Raw genomic sequence first — 21,867 nt, forward strand, 5'->3', positions numbered from 1 at the left:
TCAATGAATGATAAATAGAATATGTTTAAGTAAAATGAAGTAGTTTATTTTACAATAAATTAATCTTATAAATTACCAACTTTCATTCTACGGCTTCAACCGTGTGCCTTATTCAATCCCTGTTCCTACACCTTGAATCCTATTTATGCAACAAAATTGAGATGTCCTTTTTCAACGTAGGTATGTACCGTGTATGTATATCGAAATTTCCGTCAAAATCGGTTCAGACGCGTGCGGGAATACCTATTTTCTTGTGGTCCCACTATTTTCTATTTTGTCCTACTATGACGGAGTAACTTTCGTATTTATCTACAAAACAGAAATGATTTGATTGTTTGTTTGTTTGTATTGGATAGGATCCGAAACTACTGGATTGATTTGAAAAATTATTTCACCATTCGAAGCAAAAATTATACCTACCTGATGAACATAGGCTACTTTTTATAACGGGAAAATACTTACTTCATTCTTATGGGAATCGATGTCGAAATATTTCATTTTAGGCGCATAAAGAAAAAATAAATTATAAAGGTAATCTGATAGGATTATTTAGAAAATAAAACAAGATGACGTAGGTAGGTATTTAACTTTAGTTTCGATTTATTATCATTATGATGTTTTCATTATGAATTCTTGATATTCTTAACGACGCGGTTGGCGCAGAGGTAAAGTAACTGCCTACTGAGCTGACGGTCCCGGGTTCGATCCCCGGTCAGGGCAAATATTTGTGTGATGAACTTGATTATTTGTTTTTGGGTCTGGGTGTTATCTATATATGTATTTATAAAATATTAAATTATATTTATCGTCGTCTAGTACCCACAACATAAGCCTTAATTGAGATTACTGTGGGACTAGGTCGATTTGTGTAATATTGTCCTTTAATATTTATTTATAATTTATATACTTATAATTAAATGTGACTAGAAATAATATACTTACTACGGTTTAAGTATAGGTTGTATTATGTATATTATTTTGTAATGAGATCTTGCAATCAAATATTCACACAATCTCGCAAGTTTTCCGACAATTCATTTTTCGTATGAAAACGATCAATACACTAGGTACCTACCAAATATAAGCCGCTACAGGAACGCAGTTAGTAATAATTAATAACGGCTTTAACCCATTTACAATATTTTTTATAGGTACTGCAAAGGCAATGAGGTTATGTATTAAAAACGTAGTATATTATTATTAGTCTGTGGTCTGTGATATTATTATTAGTCTGTGTTAAAAACGTGAAAAGTAACGTAAAAACGTCTGTAGTGCCCTCTAGTATTCGTTTAGCATCGCCAAATCGGAGGAGAATAACTTGTTTATAGTAGTTTCATGAGATGGCGTTGTTTTGAATATAAACTTTTCTGTAAAATTAGTTAAAATCGAGTGAAAATTAAATTAAATAGGTAGGTTCCATTTACAAAAGTATGTAAAAAATTATAAAAAGCAATGAAATTGCAATTAAATCTAATTTTATTTTTTGCTGGTTAAAATGATACACTTAGCGGCATCTATTGGTAGACGGATGGCATTAATCGACTTTTGTATGTAGTGCACCAGACATGGTATTAGTTACTACGTAACAGATGCGACAGTGATGTTTTCCATAGTTTCAGTTGGCCAGTTGTGGCGCTGCTGTAGCCTTATCAATTTTGACAGTAATAAGTAGTGTTGCCTACCAGTTCGATATCTATATCTGACTATCGATACTTTAGTGAGGTGCCCATTGTATCGATAAAAATACTACGTACTAGCACAGATTAAGTACTAGATATTAAGTAAGCTCCAAGCGTTATTATTGCGAATAGGTATTAAAAATAAAACAGATTTCGTTTTCAATGTTTATTTATTTAATGCTCTTTTTCTTAATTTATTTGTTTTATATTTCATTAAAGCAATTCTATGGATTCCTGCCATTTTTTGCACATATCTCTCCTCTATTTAAAATTTTATTTATAATATTGCTCCAGTTATGGACATGAACCCTAGCAATATATGTTAAAAACATTTTTTTTAAACACATATTGTGTGTTTTCTGACACCCTAACCAGGAAAACTCCAAATCTTGAATTTTTTCTCTTATATTTGCCCCAATTTTGTTTTGGATACAGTTATCGTTTAAATAATTATGTATTATACAACTTGCTTCCCTGTACAACACTAGAAGTTTGGAACTTGGATAAACTAAATTACTATTTTTTAAAATAGTAATTTAGTTACAATACTTCATTATTTCCATAGGCAGCAGCCTGTTTAAGATTTTGTGTGGTTGTTTTACCCAAACTATCAGCAGTTATTTTGGTTATTTGCTTCATAAATTTTCTTTTCTTTGGGCAATTTTTTTTCATAAAATCTGAAAACAAAATTTATGTTACAATTTATTTTGATGATTCATTGTGGTGGTGTGGTTAATAATAATAATTTTATCACTGAAAGAGATGTGAAAAGCACTTGTAATGTACATTATATTACTAATAATAAATTACCTTTACGCTTTTGTATGATACTCTTATTTTCATGAGTAGTTTTTTCTTCTACTGTGGGTTCAGTTAATATATTTCCTGAAAATAAAAGTTATTTTAGTATTTGTAGTGAGCTCATCCATACAAAGACAATTCCACAGTTACTATTCAAATGTTGTAAGCCCCAGATTTAAACAATGGCAGTTTAACTGTGAGATTGATAAGTCACATACAATAAACATATCTAAGTAAAGATTGTCTAATCTAAAAATGAACGCCCCTCCACTGTGTTTACGCTCACATTCAAAGTACGTGTATAGACGCAATACACACAAATTGGTCTGCCTCATTGGTCGTTCAGTCCTCCAGTCCCGTCCCGTCCCGAACGACAGGACCAGTTGGCCAACTAGTGCATAAATGACGCGATGCACGACAGAACGGACGTGTCATTCCGTACATAGCGCGCTCTCCCCGCCATACAATGCTAGGCACCTGAACTGATCGCCCGATTAATTGACAAATCAGTGCGCGAGTGTCAAAGTTTGCAGTAGAATCGACGCGCGCACACATATAAAGTGGTTCAATAATTATTTGTCCTCACACATTGAAACAATTAAGTTTAGTGGAGGGGCGTTCATTTTTAGATTAGACAATCTATAACCACAAACTTAAAGATAGTGCAAGTGCACACTATACATATTGTGTGATCCTACATGTGTTAGTATATAATTTATGAACACCACATTTTTTAGCATCTGTCAACCTTAAAAAAAAACCTTTTTCTAAATCCCATGTCTCTTGCAATCTGCACTAATAAAATCAAAGTTAACCAGTAAATAAAACCAAATACTAACCTGCATCTTCACAAAGAGTATGAAATTCTATTTCTTTGCTTAAGGAACATGAAGTTTGGTCTGCCATATCTGTAAATCGGTAACAAAACAATTACTTTTAAATATAAAGTACCTACAAACATTACATACATATGAAACTTTGAATCTAATAACAGCTAATGGAATTCTCTTAAAAACAGCTTTAAAGTAAAATCTGAGAACATGAATAAAAAACTTACTAAAATTTACAAACATGGATTTATCAACCTATAAACTATCATAAATCACATACCTGTAGGTCTTTTCGTAACAACTGGAATAGCTGGAATGCATGATGGATGTTCATGATAATCATCACCTAAAACCAAAGAACTTATATAAATCTATACTATATATTATTATACTAATATTATAAAGCTAAAGAGTTTGTTTGTTTGTTTGAACACGCTAATCTCAGGAACTACTGGTCCAATTTGAAAAATTCTTTCGGTGTTAGATAGCCCATTCATCGAGGAAGATATAGGCTATATATCACCATGCTAAGACCAAAAGGAGCGGAGCCACGCAGGTGAAACCGTGGAGCACAGCTCGTAACTTATAAAATCCTATCCTGATTACTATATTATAATTTATGTTAAATATAATACCATATTATAGGATAGCTTAAATAAAAATTTGAGTGCATAATACATACCTGCCCTTCCAATGACCAACATATTATCTGTAATATTTTCATTCTCATCTGATTCCATTTTGTGATAATTGTGATCACTCAGAGCATTTTGTACTGTAACAAGTAAATACATATGTAACATTTAAAAATATAATTCAAACACAAATAGAAGGAATGTAAAGTATGTCAAAGTATTTGTTTGGAGCCATGAAACCTGTCTTACCAAATATCAGCTATTTACATAATTTTTAATCATGTTATTTATAGCTCCAGGTAGAACTCACCAGTTTCACTGGAAGACAGGGGCACGCCGTGCGCGTATTTCGTCATCCGTAAATAGGCATGGGTATGAATGCCTAAGCCTCTTGCCTTCTTCATCGAACTGATATCTATCGAAGTGTTTCTCACAAACGCGTTTGTGTCGAAGTTGATCTTTCGACAATCCGATGAGGGAGGAATTAGTGGGCACCAGAAAGGACATCCACAGGTTCCTCAAATAATCATTCTGCGGAAAACAAAAAAGCCGATTCGTCGCATTGGTTGCGGTGCCACCACCGACACAGCACTTTAATAGTCCCATAGCAAATTTAGCACTTCTTTACAGTAGAACACTAGTCTATTATATTGTGAAAATCGAGAAAAAAATAATTAAATTATAGACACAATGGTCGTTTCATTCAATTAGATGTCAATTGTCATAACATGGCTTCCACAGAGCAAGTAATATAGTAATGGCTTCTCAAAATGGCGCCGTAGCCGGAAACAAGTAGAAACAAAAAAAAAAGTACAGGAAGTAATGCAGCGCCACAACTAGCCATTTTGAAACTAGGCTGTCAGGGCCCTGGTTTGAATCACAGTTTCAAGTTTGAATTGAATCGTTTGAGTTTGACAATTGACTCATCAGAATTTAAATAAAATGATACATTGAAATTTCGGTCTTATTAGATTATCACACGACTTAATTTCCGAAATCAAAGCGTAAATTATGAATCATGTTCATGTAAACGTCTAAATGACAAGTTGAAACCACAGAGGTTGAAAGTTTGAAACTGCCATAATATTAAACGGCAATGATTTTACTGTATACAGCCTAATTCAATGAATGATTTAAATGAATGAATGAAGTTATTGAAGTGAAAACTTCTTTAGCGGCGTTGAGCATCTGTAAATGGGTATAAAATCTTAAACTCGCGTCAGGACACGTGACCTGATCAAAAAAGCGTAAGACGGATGGATATCAAACATGCTCAACGTTAATAATCAAGTTTTCACTTCTGCCGGCACTCCCGGAGTGCAACCCGTCTTTTTTTTATTACAAAAGGTTTTTGCATGGACTAGCGGCGTCGCGTCGGGATGAAATTTCACGGCCAGTATTGACTACAGGCCCATGTTGAAAAAATTATGGGTCATTTTAACCACCAGGTGACCTATCAAGAACGATTTATGAGCATAAAATAATAAGATTCAGCACTATGCCGTCACTTGTAAGCTGTCCAATTGAGTGCAGATGAGAATATTCGAAAGTACAGGTAGAGATTTTTTTCCCTTGTCTGCATGATTTTTGTACGGTGTTGCGGAATAATGGATTAAAAGCAGTATTGGTGGTCCACAAAGTCGGAATTATTTCTATTTTCCGACAATTGCCGGGGTAAATTTACTGAAAATTTACAGTCTGTCTGACAGTAATTTGCAAGTCTACTTGCAGGTGGAAACGCGGCCTTACTCTATTGCGAATTCATATTTCATAGACCGTGCATAGACCAATTCGTAACTTGGTAATTCGTATTCACTAGTCACTACTATATGGGCGTATTCAGATAGAAAGCTTGAAACTTATAAGCGCTTATCGGCGCTTATCAGCGCTGGTAACCCGCGCAGGAAAATATATGAACATGCGCCGATAAGCGCTGATCGGCGCCGACAAGTTCCAACAAGTTTCAACAAACTTGTCGGCGCCGATCAGTGCTTATCTTTCAAGCTTTCTTTCTGAATACGCCCTATTGTACTTGCTCTGTGACTTGCTTTGAGCTTTGTGGTATTCACTTTGAATTGTTTTGACATATTTTGAATGACCGACTTTTTTAAATAATTTATTCATAACCATGGATACAAGTCCTTCAGTCGCAATCTTAAAGTCAATTTGATAGTAATTGTCAAATAAGAATGACCGACTTCTTAATTATTGTTGCCAGTCGAATAAACTACTAATAATTAATTGAGGTTTTGTATTAGTGGTGGTGTGGTGGTGGTCTGGTCGAGGTTTACAAGGGAAGCTAGAAGGAAGATATAGAATTAACAAAATATATATTTTTATTATATATTTTTCCTAATTTTGAACATCTTTCTTCTGCAGGTTTCACCCTGTATTTAAACATAAAAAGTTTTACTGATATGAATAATGAAGAGACACAATCGATTCATTGCCTTTTTTATAAATTAAACACTATTTTTATTGTGATCAAAATAATATGAGTAAGACAAGAAATAAGTGAACGAATGAAATTTATAATTTTACTAAATGGCAAGTGGCAACACTGAGTCTGTAAAAAAGAACAAAAACTGCGAATGAAAAGTGTTTGTGGGAAAGAAATTTTAGCCTTTTCATGTGATTTTCTGAATTTGTGATTGTGCAAAATTCATTGTAGACTGTGTTTGTTTTAATAAATATTTTTGGAGCAACGTTCCCAAAAAAACGTACCGCTTGGTAGTAATATGAGTAATGTTACCAACCAAAATGGAACAGGTCTAGAGCAGCAGGTCGGTACCTCATGTCCTTTGTATTGATTTTTCTTAAATTGAATGAAAATCTATAAAAAATGTATCATTTCATAATAAATTGTATGCGTTTTTATCAAATGAATAATTTGTATGGAAAGCAAAATCCTCTATTCATCAGTAGAAATAGTTTTACGTGTCTTAGTATAACCAACATGGCGTCTAAATTCTAAGGTATCTCGAGTATTGGGGTGGGTTACAGCCTCACTCGCCCATTAGCTACTTTGTTAGGTTAGGAATAGCAATAATGTCAATTTATTACGATCATCTACGATTACTAGTGTGTTGTTATTAGCATACAATATACTGTTATACTGACAATAATAATTATTCCCGAGAATTGCAAATAGACTACTTAAATGCTTCACAAGGGTAGAAAGTAAAAAATCAATTGGGCAAGAATAAAATAAATACATCATGTTCGTTCACCATTAATTTCTTATGGTCAGATGCACAAAGAAAGAAAGTATGGATCAGTTTTTGCTATCTATTTCAAAATCAATTTTTCATATATCACTAGAATACACTGCATGCATTTCCATCTACTAATAAATTTATGAATCACTAATGTTTACTGAGATTTGATTACAAAATGTTGTGCAAAAGGTCAGGTATAAACTCAATTAGATGTTTTCTGTTATTAACAATTTTTAGCTGTTAAGATTAGTACATTAACTTTCATCCAAGTTAAGTCTTCTCACAAATAATTAAGCAACTTGTATATAATTTTTTGTTAATCTAATTGTATTGAGAAGATTTTATATACATTTTAATTAAACTCAATGACCACCAATGTGAATATTCTCTTTCTTTTTCCTTTTACACTGTGACATACATTCACATTATCAATGTGTGCAGTTGTTAAAAATTTATTCACATTAAATCAAAAAATATTCACATTGTTATCACATTATGTACTTGTGATTACAGAAACTTTAAAGTTTATTATATATAAATTGAATCAGATTCAGTGATTAATTGAGGAAATAGTAAAAAGATAAATCATTATCTCTTGTTGTTTGTAATTTACAGTTCTTTGACACACTTTTGCGTCTGGTCATTAAATATCACAAATGAATGAGTACCATTCAATTTTAAATTTTAAGTTTGTGTGAAATTTTGTTATAGATGTAACTATATTATCTAAGAAAAAAAAAATAAGAATCTGACTCACAAAATATTAGTCACAAGTATCTTGAAGAACATACTCTTGTCCTTTATATTTGTATACCCTTTTTATATAATTAATTAGTGGTTGTGATTCACAACAAGGTGGCTTGTAACTTTGCCGAAAATGACCTTGTTCTGCAATATCTATTTGTAGAAAGTGTTCAATAAATGCATTTTCTTGATTTCTTAACTTAATGACATTCCCAATTCAATGATAACTAATTCTTAGTTCTAGAACCTTATTTTTAATATTTGATTTTATTATCTGTATACCTACAGTTTGTAACACTGCTTATAAATCAATAACGAAGGAATAGATTTAAATCATTTATGGTTTGTTGTATATGTTTTATTTGGATGAGGTATAATAACTAGTTAAAAATTGCAAAAGTAATTAAACAAAAATATTGACTGACGGAGCCATAGGCGAACAGCTACTAGCCTGTCATAAAATAAAATCTTTATTGACTTCACTAATGAAATGTGTTTCTGTCTTCATAACAAGGAAAAACCCTTGTTAAATTAAAAAAGTACATTTCTTTTTAATGTTATGTGTGTAATAATTAAAAACAATCTTTGAATCACTATGAATGTCAAAATTTTTCCTTTCTGATCTAATTAGCATAATATACTTTTTAATATTAGAAAGTGGTATAGTGACTTAAAATAAAATACTTAAATTCTTTCTTTATTTGTCTCATGATAGCTATTACTAAAGATGTGTAATAATTTTTTTTTATACAGCTTGCTGGTCTGGACTTGCAGCCTCAGGCTACTAAAAGTGCTGGCCGCTACATCCCTCCGCATCTGCGTAGGCAATTGGAGGCTAAACCTGCTGAAGGTAAGTTTGTTTACTAAGACCATTAATCAAATTACTACGCTGACTCTTCAAAATGTTCTAAGTGAGTTTAGGTGATAAAGAATTTGAGAAACAAAATTTACAATGTGTCATCATTTTTAGGAATTTAGTTATACAGGATGAAAGATAAAATAATTGTACACTGCTTTATCATTTGGTGGTATCACTAGGATTAAAACAATGAAAAAATTGGACACATTCTTTTTATTACTGAACTGGTCCAATGTTTTTTAATTACACACAAAGAAAATCAAACCAAGTGATTGCAGCATCTAAGAAGTGATATCAATACAAAGACTGTTTCACAGGCGAAGGGTCTAAGCGTCAAAGCTTAGACAGCAACGAGGGACGGGACACCCGTTCATCATACGGAGGCAACTCTAGAACGTACGACCGTGGTGGTCGGCGCGACGACCGCGACCGTGACCGCGACCGTGAAAACGATCGCGGCTACGATCAGCGATACCCGCGCACTAACCGCGGTACGAAAACCATCAAACTTAAATTAACCTCGAAGTATTGCAGTAGTCTTAAGTAACAAAGGGTTTGACGCATTTGGTGCACTTCTCAACTTGTACACCATGCTCAAATGGTGAACTTAGCAACTGGTGCACTTCTCAAATGGTACACTTCGCAACTGGTGCACTTCTCAATTGGTGCACTTCGCAAAATGTGCACTTTTTATGATGAGTGGAGATTTGGAAAAATGATAATATTTTTAAAGAAAATAACCTACGCAAAACAAAAGATTCTTTCATTTTTAAACAATTTTTCCAAATCTCCACTCATCATAAAAAGTGCACATTTTGCGAAGTGCACCAATTGAGAAGTGCACCAGTTGCGAAGTGTACCATTTGAGAAGTGCACCAGTTGCTAAGTTCACCATTTGAGCATGGTGTACAAGTTGAGAAGTGCACCAAATGCGTCAAACCCGTAACAAATAGTACAAATGTAAAAGTTAATTTTGATCTTATGAATAGTGATACCAAAATTTGTTTTTGCTTGTATTAAGATCGTAAACCGCCGAGATTTATTGTTGAATGACGTCATTTTAATACGTAGTTAAGAAAAAATTTCCAGACATCATTTTACATTACAAGCATTGGCGAACCATTGCGAATTGACCGTTATAATATAGCGGAAATTGACGCTACTTTTTATAAGAATAATTATGACGCATATTTGTTTTACGTATTTGTGTTACGTATCTTATATTTTTGATGGTTTGTTTTATTGTTGTACAAAAAAATTTTGGATTTAGGTATTATTAGCTACAACATCAGTAGATATCTATGCAGTTTGGATCATATCTACTGATATCAGTTTATTGAACATACTGTATGTTGTCTTTGCTTCATGTGAGAGCCTCACTGACATTACGTTATCAAAATGACGATTCTAAATGAAGGTGTCTGCCGCAGGTCGTGAAGCAGGAAGTCAGAATGGCGATTCAGATCGCTGGGAGTCAGAGCGCTGGTCGGACCGCGGGCGCGGCGGCGGCGGCGGTGGGGGGGGCGGAGCACGCGAGTCGCGCGACATTCGCGAGACGCGCGACGTGCGCGAGCCGCGCGGAGAGTCGCGCGACATCCGCCGCGACGAGGACTACACCGAGCCGCCGCAGCCGCGGAACGACCGGTGGAAGGAGCCGGAGCCCCGCGCGGAGGAGCGATCCAACTCCCGCTGGCCGTCGGACGACGTGCGCCGCACCTCATCGCGTAGGGACGAGGTAATGTTGCTCCTCCATACAATATATCGTAGGATTTACCTTGTGGTTTAACAGGTTGATTTTTTTTTACTTTGCCACTGAGGGGAAAAGTCAAAAGAGCCAATATGGGTAGCATGGTCATGTGTATGGTGAATTAGTGCCATATCACACTAGCGGATTGCGAGCGGTTTCAAAGCGGAGCGGGTGCGCAACGAATACGTTGCGGGCGCGCAACGAACACGCCGCGGTTGCGCAGCGAATTCGTTGCGGACGCGTCATTTTGTATACTCTCGCACAAAAGCCAGCCCTTCCGCCTTGCCTAACTTCCATTCAATATTTCCATCGTTTCTGTAGCACTCAATTTTTTAACCGTACTGTGGAAATGCACTTACTTAACAGTTAACTAAAGATGTAATAACAACTGGAGTTGTTAAAAAAAGGTGCTATAAAATTGAATTACTAGGACTTTTAGAATGTACCATACATTCCAAAAGTATGTAACGACTGACCAGTATAATCTCTCCCATAGCAACGTATGTTATAAAGAGATTTTGTGAACCTAATTATGAGCAAAGTGATAGTGAGTTGCTGGTTGCTTGATAAAATTTTCTATTCACTGCTATTTATCTAATAATAAGATAGCCCTGTTTTAGTTAAGGAGCTTTAACATTTATTTCACTAATGAACTTTCTTAATGAGCAATTAAGTTATCTGATTGCATTTCGACCAAGATTTAATAGATAAAACAATACCCTAAACATTAACATGTTATGAAACTCGTAAAAAATAATGATCTCATAATTATTATACTATCACAAGTTATAAGTAACAACCAGCACGGATTCCATTTTGTTAATGAGTGTACATGACTGCGACGTAAACGTTGCGCATCTGCCACGCGTCCGCAACGAATTCGCTGCGCAACCGCAACGTATTCGTTGCGCACCCGCTCCGCTTTGAAACCGCTCGCAATCCGCTAGTGTGATATGTCACTTAGTGTTACCACTTGACACTTGTCATGTAACCTTAAGTTTCATAGCAAAATGTGCTTATACATTTGCAGTATATACTTCTATAGTATATGTGAATAATTACTCTTTCATATTATAAACCCAGGTATTTAATATGTAATAGGCAGTTATAGATAGTCTGATAGTTCATTACTAAGAACTGATACATGTATAGAACTTAAACATATTATGTAACAAAGATTAGTTCCATATCTAGTTTATACTTACTGTAATGCAGTTAATGATTGGAGTATCTAATAACAGATCTCAATATCAACCTTCATGATAGGTAATGATATAATATATAGAATTTCATTATATTCTAGGCTGCATCTAATGAGTTTTGGGTCTTAGGTTAAATTACTATTAAATAGATAAATATTTTTAACTTAATTGTCAACAGAATGATTGGACAGTCCCGCTACCTCGCGACGAGCGGCAGGAGTTGGAGCTCTTTGGCACTGGCAACACAGGAATCAATTTCTCCAAATACGAGGATATACCGGTTGAGGCCAGCGGCGAGAACGTACCGGACTTCATTACAAGCGTAAGTTTATCCTTTTTATTTATTTTTGTAAATGAATGTATGTAATACGATTTTGGCTGTTACATTATTATCTATATATATAAAACTCAAAGGTGACTGATATAGTGATCTATCAACGCACAGCCCAAACCACTGGACGTATCGGGCTGAAATTTGGCATGCAGGTAGATGTTAGGACGAAGGCATCCGCTAAGAAAGGATTTCCCGAAATTCTTGCGGGAACGGGGAAAAACGGGGATGCACGTACAAAGTCGTGGGCGCAAGCTAGTTAGAATATAATTTTTGTTATATTTTGGTCTAAAAAATTATCTGATAAAAGTAGTAGTTTAAAATTTTATATTTACAAATTTATTTAAAACCCCATTTAAAGTTTGTTGATGATGGCTCAAGTGATTTTGGATTATAATTAACTCTTACATTTTCTATTGCAGTTTGAGGATGTTAACCTGACAGAAATAATGCGGGCGAACATCGCCAGCGCGCGCTATGACAAGCCGACGCCGGTGCAGAAGTACGCGATCCCGATAGTGCTCGGCCGCCGCGACGTGATGGCGTGCGCGCAGACCGGCTCCGGCAAGACGGCCGCCTTCCTCGTGCCCATACTCAACCAGATGTATGAGGCTGGGCCCAAAAACGTGGGGTGAGGCTTTTCATTGTGTTCTTTTTGGTCGATACATACGTTTTTATGGATTAAGTTTAGTTTTGTTTTTTTTTCTTCTTTATTTATAAATTAACACTTATGCATTATCACTTATGTATTATCTGAATAAAACTTTACATCATATCTATGGTAATTGTTTTGTAATGATTGATTGTTGGTAGGCAAATATATTTATAACTTATCTAAGTTACTTTATTATTAATTCGATTCGACATAAAAGTAGGATTAGAAAACCATGCCAGGTTTCTATGATATTATACAAAATAAATTGAAAAAAATACACCTAAATTTCTTTGCAAAATAGCTAAAATATATATTGGTTATCCCAGGACATTCCAGCGACGCAAGCAATACCCGCTGGGGCTCGTGTTGGCGCCGACGCGCGAGCTCGCCACACAGATTTATGATGAAGCCAGAAAATTCGCCTACCGCTCCCGTGTCCGACCCTGTGTAGTGTAAGCATATTCCTTGTTCCATTTACAGTTTGCCATGACTTTTTATTTACAAACGGTCAAAAATACTAGGGAAAAATATTTTTTCATTATCTTGAGTTTTCAATTGATTTCCCTCCCTTTGCTGTTGTGCTGGAGTAACTTTTTGTATATCATTAATTATTTACAAAATCATCAATGCTTTTTAATTATTATATTAATTGACTATTTTAATTAAATTTTTTGCAAAAACATTTTCATTCTATCTTCAATACTAATTGACATTGACGTGCACAGATACGGCGGGTCCCCGATCCACGAGCAGTTCCGCGAGCTGGAGCGCGGCTGCCACCTGCTGGTGGCGACGCCCGGGCGGCTGGTGGACATGCTGGCGCGCGGCCGCGTGGCGCTCGACCACTGCCGCCACCTCGTGCTCGACGAGGCGGACCGCATGCTGGACATGGGCTTCGAGCCGCAGATCCGCAAGATCGTCGAGTGCCACACTATGCCCAAGACCGGCGAGCGGCAGACGCTTATGTTCTCCGCTACCTTCCCCAAGCAGATTCAAGTGCTCGCGCAGGACTTTCTGTACAATTACGTGTTCCTCGCTGTCGGACGGGTTGGCTCCACGTCCGAGAATATTACGCAGAAGGTGAGCTTTTAGCAATTTTTTCAATTACAAGGCATATATAATATACTAGCTTTCCAACCGCAGCTTCGCCCGCGCAGTCAAAGAAAAACCCGCATAGTTCCCGTTCCCGTGGGATTTCCGGGATAAAACCTATCCTATTTCCCGGGATAAAAAGTAGCCTATGTTCTTTCTCGGATATCAAAATATCTTTATACCAAATTTCATGCAAATTGGTTTAGTAGTTAAAGCGTGATTGAGTAACAGACAGACAGACAGAGTTACTTTCGCATTTATAATATTAGTATGGATTATACAATTATGAAATATTTTTAAATTATCCAAAACAACTAATAAATATTATTACTTTTATTTATAGGTTGTATGGGTAGAGGAACAGGACAAACGATCATTTTTGTTGGATTTATTGAATGCCTCCAATTTGTTGCAACGTTCGCGCACTGAGGAAGATCAACTCACTCTGGTCTTCGTCGAGACAAAGAAAGGTATATTAAATTTTTTATGCTTATAAACTTACAACCTACATAGAAAAATAATACAGAATTAATAAATCTTTATCAAAACTGTTTAAAAATGCATGATTGATGATATTATGTGTAATATTAAATTGTTTTAAATGCGTATTTTAAACACAGTAACCATTGGGTTATCCCGTCTTAAAGCCACAGGTTGTCTAGCGCCATGGTGAACCTGAACTTCTATACTCGAAGCACCAACCTGTCACCCAAACTAACCCAATTTAATTGTACCCAGGTGCGGACCAGTTAGAAGAGTTCCTGGACCGCGACGGGTACCCGGTGACATCTATCCACGGAGACCGGTCGCAGCGTGAACGCGAGGAGGCCCTGCGTCGCTTCAGATCTGGCCAGACGCCGATATTGGTGGCCACTGCGGTCGCCGCTAGAGGTCGCTTCTTGTTCCACACACAATATACACATAGATTAGATAGAATCCATTTTCAAACACAAGTTTAAAATAACTGACTAAGTATTTATTATTCTTGTTGTTTTTTTTTATTTGTTGTTAAATACAACAATATTATGATTAAAATTAACCATTCCGGTAGATAAATACTCCTAATTTCAAAACATAAAAAGGAAAGATACGACAATATCTGAAAACACAAAATTAAGCTATATTAGACAAATTAAATGTCAAAACATCAAAATTACTGAAAATTATTTAGGTCATACAAAAAAAATCGTCTTTATTTTATTCTATACAAAGATTAAAAGAAAGGCATATGGAAATAAACAAGAATAATTTAGAAAATAAGTTTATATTTCAGTGTAAGAGTTTCAATACACACACAGGGAGTTGCACTCGGTAAGGGATCTAGTGCAGGTAAATTTAGGAATTGGCAGAGATTATGTTTTCTTAAATAATTATTCGAAGTCTAATTAATTCAGCTTTTAAATAACATTATAAACACAAATAAAAAAAAATAAAGTAAAAAAATAAACATGTACATACAAATATAACCTGACATCACACAATCTTATTTTTTCCCCTCGGAATAAATTTAGTAATGCTTCATTTGATATACGTCAAGTACAGTGTACACAGTTACACACGCACTATTTTTTGTTAATTACACTAGTCTTGTGAATATTACTATCACAGTACAGACAAATGACATGTGTACACAAAAGAAGTTCCAACAGCCAACTTTACGCTTCCCCTCTCCAGGTCTGGACATCCCGCACGTGCGGCACGTGATCAACTTCGACCTGCCGTCCGACGTGGAGGAGTACGTGCATCGTATCGGGCGTACCGGCCGTATGGGCAACCTCGGCGTCGCCACGTCGTTCTTCAACGACTCCAACCGCGGCCTGGCGAGGGATCTGGTCGAGCTGCTGGTGGAGGCTAAGCAGGATGTGCCAAAGTGAGTTGTAATGTAGTAGTGAAATGTAGTACTATGCGTGCCAACTAAGAATAGGAACGCGCTTGCTGCCAACTTCACACGAAAACTGTCAAATTAGTACTGCCAGCAAGAAAATGTGCGAAAAAGAATTTTCATATAATTATTTTTTATTGTTCGTGATTATAAATCAGTGAAATTCAATAAAAATACTATTTATTGAATTTCACTGATGGATTATGGATAAATTAATTATACAGGTATGGAAACAGTATTCATAAAAAGTTAACATTTTCATAGTTAATGCGGAGATAGCAGTGACAGCGATAGCAATGAAGATACAGAATACGACGACGATGACGCTGTGTTAAGTGGTGTAGAGGAAATATTATCCGATTGATAAAAACTGAAATAATATTATATAATATGTTTTTTTTATATACGTGCTTTTATTTTCAAATCCTACTCATTCATAATAAATTTGGCGTGAAATGTATTAGAAATACCACCATTAGAAGTACCAGAAATACCAAAGCGTACATTAAATATTTAAACTGAATATAATTTCTTTATTGATTTTTTTGCACACCATACGCTTTGGTAATGAAGTTAGCGCGTATTACTGAACAATATGGCGTCTTGACAGTCCTATTCTTATTTGGCACGCATAGTAGGGTCGCATAGTTCGACTATAATATCTGTATTATCTATAGCAAATTTATAAACCTTCAATGTTGCAAATTTTTTGAGTAAAATGTGTTGATGTGTTGATTGATCAATCTGAACAACATAATGTTATAAATGAAGCAGCATTTATTTAAATCAATAAGATAAAATGAAATTCTAATTATTTTTGTCTAAACGTGTATAGAAAATTCAAAATTGAAATGAACAGAGAAGTAGCCAAGGTATATAAAATATAGTCCAGTTTACTGATAAAGTACCTGATAGCCTGTTTGTCACGTTTCGATAATGATATTGTAAATTTTTCATCGTTTGTCCGTAACTGGACGGATAAGTTAACATAATATTAGGTGGTTGTGAAACCGCCCTTTATCGAATAATTTTGTTCAGTATTATATTGTGTGTATTGCCTATGATAAAGTTAAATACTAAATCGTGTGTATTGCAGTTGGTTGACGAGCACGGCGGCTGACGGTCGCGCGGGCGGCGGCGGGCGGCGCGCGGGCAGTCGCTCGGGCGGCGGCAGTCGCTTCGGTGGCAGCGGCTTCGGGGCGCGCGACTTCCGTACGCAGTCGCGCACGCAGCCGCGCTCCGCCGGACCCTCCGCTATGGGCAATGGTACTGCACATTATAATGTGGTGGTTGCACCCGTGTAAAGGCCTATTCAAACCGGAGTTATACACTACCCACGGCAGTAGAGGATAACTCTCCCGTTTGAATGGGCCTTATATGAGTTATATGGAGTGGCTACCTTCGGTTGTTGCGGACGAGTTTGTAGAGGATACGTTGTCACACTTATATGCATTTAATAGATGGGACTGGGGTTGGGAAATACGTTGTTGTTACGTGGTTCAATAGAGAAGTTTGTAAGAAAAAAATTCGTGATTTCGATATGCGACCCACTTCGAACTTTAGAATATAAAAGAGAAATACCTTCAAAGCCATAATTTTGAGTGTAATTTTTTATAAATATTTTTGTGACCTTTCTCATTGTTACAATGTATATGTAATATAAAAATAGCTAATTATTTTTGCAAATTTCGGTTAAATGGCCAACATTAACATTTAATTCCATTTTTATACATGGAATCCATACATACTGTGACTCATCAAACTAGTTAATAAGATACATATTTTGGGTTTTAGTGATTTGGGCGATTGCCAATCCTATTTATGTTTCATATTAAAACATACAGAATTGTAAAATTCCTTGCATCTCAATTTGCTTAAAACGACCGTGTTGTAATATATGTTGCCACACTTGGAAATTTTAATTTTGAACTTATTAAAGGTTAAATTTATTTGAATTGTCGTCTTTAGATAGATTCAATACTTAAAATTGACTCGAACGATCCATGTTATAAAATTACAGACTGTAATTTAAACAGATTTTGGTCGGTTTGACTAAATTTTCCGAAAAATTTAAATTTAATTTCTTTTCAAAATAATGGTATATTTTCTTTGAGTGAAATCCCACTGAATACTATACCTACGCATGACATTACAACATTCCACTCTGTATATTATGTTAGCAATGTGATGATTTCTCTAACCCGCAACATAGTGCATACCGTAGGACTGTAAAAAGTCAAACGCTATTCACGTGTTTTGCCTTTCACACCAACTTGCCAAGTTAGGTGTGAAAGGGATAAAAAAACATACAGGCGTCATTCCACGTCATATTTTCTTGTTACAAGTTAATGGTAATACTGCAATCTCCAGTGTATTAGATATAAGCTTCTTGGTTTTGCCTATAACAGTCGGTTACGCAGGTTTCGGGTACGGCGGCGGTTCGTACGGCGGCAACTACGGCGGTTCGTACGGCGGCGGTGGCGGCGGTGGCGGTGGCGGTGGCACCGACTGGTGGGAGAACTGCAATGAACCCTAGGTGACGTCACTACCATCAAACGACGTCGCTACCATCAAACGACGTCGCTACCATCAAACGACGTCGCTACCATCAAACGACGTCGCTACCATCAAACGACGTCGCTACCATCAAACGACGTTTAACATCAGTCGACGTCAATACCATCCTTTGACGTCCCTACCATCAGTAGACGTCGCTCCCAACACACGACGTCCCTTCACTACCTGACTAACATACATGGATAACTTCTTAATTAGATGATTTAATCAAACCGGTTTTGCCGCATTGTGTTAAATTTATTTATTAATTGTATCTTCAATTATGTTGTGTCTATGTTAAAACGAGGAGTGTAATAATAGTTTAAATAAAAATGGTAATGTACACTGAAATATAGTGAGTTTAAATTTTATTAAAAAGTATTGTAAACATTATAATTTTGCTATAGAGTTGTTACGGAGTCGATTTTGCCCCAGTATTGGGAGATTGTGTCTAGTAGACTCTGTAATAACTTTTATGGAACGAATTAAAAAGTGAAATATATCTTAAATTAATTGAATCTTTAGTTATGTTTAGTTTTATCCTGCCCCAATGTAGTTAATTTTGTACAAAGTTCTCCATGTATGTATCAACATTTTATAGTTTACCATATCTGTATGTGATCGTCACAATATGAATTTTTCCCTATAGATAGACGGTGTAACTAGCACGACACTCAGACGGCAAAGCAAAATATCCCAGTTCACAAATAGCTCATACAAACGACAAGTTTCAAAACTATTCAATCCGACTGGGCGTCGTGCACTTTCGTGTACCGTAAAATTAAGTAAATAAATCATTATTGTAATATTATTCGATTATTTTCCTCCGCGCGTCGGATTAAATTACCCGTGAACTATTTAAGTATAGTTTTAAATGTAATTGTGATTCAGAGCGGTGCGTACGTGTGCGTGCGTCGCGATCGTTGAATCTCATGCGCGCCGAACGATCGCGGACAATGTTTTAACAATATTTTTAAAATATTTTAGATAGATGTCGTGTCGGGCATTTCCCGCGAGCCCGTGGAAGCGAATCGCGATCAACTGATTGCGCGACAAATGGAAAAGCTACGTTTAGTTTCCATCGCACCAGTGCTGGTCGCGATCCGCGATTTATTCTTTTCAGTAACAATTATGTGGAAGTAGTCGATTAATATAGATTTTTTGATGTTCCATCTGTATCGTGGATTCGTCTGGATTGTATTGATGCTATATTGTATTTCGATTTGTCTTTTCCGATCTGTCTCCTTCACGATTTTCGACAATTTTAAGCATTTACGCACCTAAGTCGATGTAGCTATTCGATGCAGTAGATGATAGTTGGAGTACCGATACAGTATCATAGTAAATGTTATCTAAATTTTGTCTGTAGAGATTCCATATTGTAACATCTGTCACCAATGTGGTCTGTAATTTGAATGTGAATTTACAAATAAAAATAAAACTGAATATTAGTCCTTTTTATTTTTCTTTCCTTTTCCCTTTAAATAGTTAAACCGTTTGAATGTATTGACAATTTCTGTACCTGTTATTTCTATATATCTGTTTACCAATAGGCTAGATTTGTAGGCCATAATTCTGCATTTTACATACAAGAATATAACGCATAAAATGTTAAGGGAAATAAATATAAGTATAGCTAACAAGTTCAAATATTAACTACATTTTTTAACAGTTTCGCGTATTATTTGTTGATTGATTAAAATATTGATATTTTCTAAAATAATTTAAAACTAGGTACATATATCGATATAGCTATTCTATACAGAGTACTAAAAAAACTATTTCCAATATAATCAATATAGGTATGAGGTATCTACATAATAAACAATCTAGGGTACATACATAACCATACAAAAAATAATACAATGAAAGAGTTTCATGTGTACACATCGTGACTTTATTGTATTATATTATACTACAGAAATATAAAACATCTACTTTTACGATTACCATCAAGAAGATTTGGTAAGCCGTAGGTAAGTAGGTGGACAAAACGCTAAAAGCTTTTCTAAGCTTGTCTTTAAAATATCATTATTATTAATTTATCTCATCGATTACATACGTAATGGCCAATGGCTTATTGAATACATCTTTTTGTGGCGCCTTTTTATTTGGAGATCGCGTCTGGAGCGGGCGGGACCCCGCCGTGAAGGCATCCACGGAATGTTCAAAAGGTGACTCGTGGATAAATTACGGACATTTCTTTCATTTTAACGATTCCCTATATTATTTAATTTATTTTTATTGTATGTTACACATTCGGCTTGTAACAATGTTTGTTTTTGGGCTTCATTAGCATAAAGCCCACGCTGAGGTAAAAAATTAAAGGCGCAGCCATTTTGATTCTTCGATAGTTTTAATCTTAAGTATATTCCTAAAGGCTCACGTGTCTAATAAAAGAGATAGCGGGATGTCTCAATTCCACAATAATTTGTTAGTTTTTTATCGCATCACAATGGTGACACAATAAAACAATTAATTTATTATCGTTGGGAAAGATGATTCTGATCGGTTTATTGGTGGCGCTCGCCGCTGGACATTAATAGTTTTATGTAAGATGTAATTTTTATTAATTGTTTGTTAATGTATCAGTTACTTTTAATTTACTTTTATGCGGGATCCGTCAATATATGTATACTTTTACCTAAGTACCTTATTCTAAAATATAATTTAAGTTTATAGCTAGATAATAAACGGCCGCCTTAATTAATTCAGTATTTTAGTCAAAAATGTATTCATTCGATTTTTTTGGCCTAATTTTTGGCACTCATAGAAAAATGTTCTTCAAACAGGTTACAGCAACAGCTTAAATCTCATATTAAAGGTAGGTAGGTACCTACATAAGATTAAAAAAATTCAAAATAAATAGATATAACTACATATAGGTATTATATTATAGTGTACCTAACTAGTATACATTATTATCTAAAAAGTATTGTGTTAAATATATCAGTAGTTAGCTAGGTAATATGTTTTTAAACGTCTCAAAAATTTAATATGCTCAGATAATATTCAGCTCGAAATTTATAAATCTTATGGCTAAATAAGACATATTGTGGTCCATTAATCATTATAATTGTGCATAGTAGGTATTAAATGTGATAAAATCGGTGATTTATTAAAAACAAGATCTACATCCGAGATTAAGAAAATTTGCCTTAATTGGAACATTAGGTAGGTACATATAAAGTTTGTCTGATACTGTCTAGACTCTAGAGCATTAAAGTTGGTTTAATGCTCTATAGCCTCTAAGGATACTGTAGGATACCGTAGATTTTCAACCGACTTAAAAAAAGAAGATGTTCTCAATTCGACTGTGATTTTGTTTTAGATTTATTAGGTAAGTACCTTAGAACATTCGACTGGGTGATTAACGCGCGTTGAGATTTAACCAAAGTAGTTTCACTTCTGACACATGTGCTAAAAAAGTGCTTGTGGCAAGCACTTTTTTATTTGAAAGCGTTATAGGTAGTTGGCCCCGTTTAAACTTCGTCTAGTTCTGACAAATTGAAAGCGGTTTAGTTGGTTGTTAAAAATTATTATTTATTAAAGATTATTTTTTCATTTTACGTTAAACTGCGTTAGACTTAGGTAGGTATATACTTAGGTACCTGTTATTTTTTAATAAATGTAGCT

General features: G+C 35.3%; 2 protein-coding genes across 2 annotated transcripts; one reads left to right on the plus strand and one right to left on the minus strand.

Annotated features, from left to right (window-relative positions):
* Nucleotides 1–1,830: 1,830 nt before the first annotated feature.
* Nucleotides 1,831–4,644, minus strand: LOC149909726 (uncharacterized). The gene is made up of 6 exons (XM_090119819.1): nucleotides 4,256–4,644; nucleotides 3,993–4,085; nucleotides 3,591–3,656; nucleotides 3,320–3,388; nucleotides 2,490–2,564; nucleotides 1,831–2,356 (listed from the first exon to the last, which is right to left on the minus strand). The coding sequence occupies exons 1-6, from the start codon at nucleotides 4,347–4,349 to the stop codon at nucleotides 2,220–2,222; spliced, it is 534 nt and encodes a 177-aa protein (XP_089975945.1). The 5' UTR covers nucleotides 4,350–4,644; the 3' UTR covers nucleotides 1,831–2,219.
* A 1,861-nt stretch (nucleotides 4,645–6,505) lies between these two features.
* On the plus strand, nucleotides 6,506–19,677 carry bel (ATP-dependent RNA helicase bel). The gene is made up of 13 exons (XM_090119796.1): nucleotides 6,506–6,728; nucleotides 8,661–8,757; nucleotides 9,084–9,257; nucleotides 10,197–10,501; nucleotides 11,894–12,037; nucleotides 12,469–12,677; nucleotides 13,028–13,153; nucleotides 13,427–13,781; nucleotides 14,137–14,263; nucleotides 14,532–14,684; nucleotides 15,468–15,663; nucleotides 16,772–16,941; nucleotides 18,096–19,677. Exons 1-13 carry the CDS (start codon nucleotides 6,684–6,686, stop codon nucleotides 18,209–18,211), a joined length of 2,217 nt encoding a protein of 738 aa, XP_089975922.1. The 5' UTR covers nucleotides 6,506–6,683; the 3' UTR covers nucleotides 18,212–19,677.
* The last annotated feature ends 2,190 nt before the right edge of the window (nucleotides 19,678–21,867 follow it).

This window comes from Colias eurytheme, chromosome 3, assembly GCF_061535395.1.
Source record: "Colias eurytheme isolate Ceu_HAF_F1 chromosome 3, ilColEury1 Martin Lab GWU primary, whole genome shotgun sequence".
Taxonomy (NCBI): domain Eukaryota; kingdom Metazoa; phylum Arthropoda; class Insecta; order Lepidoptera; family Pieridae; genus Colias; species Colias eurytheme.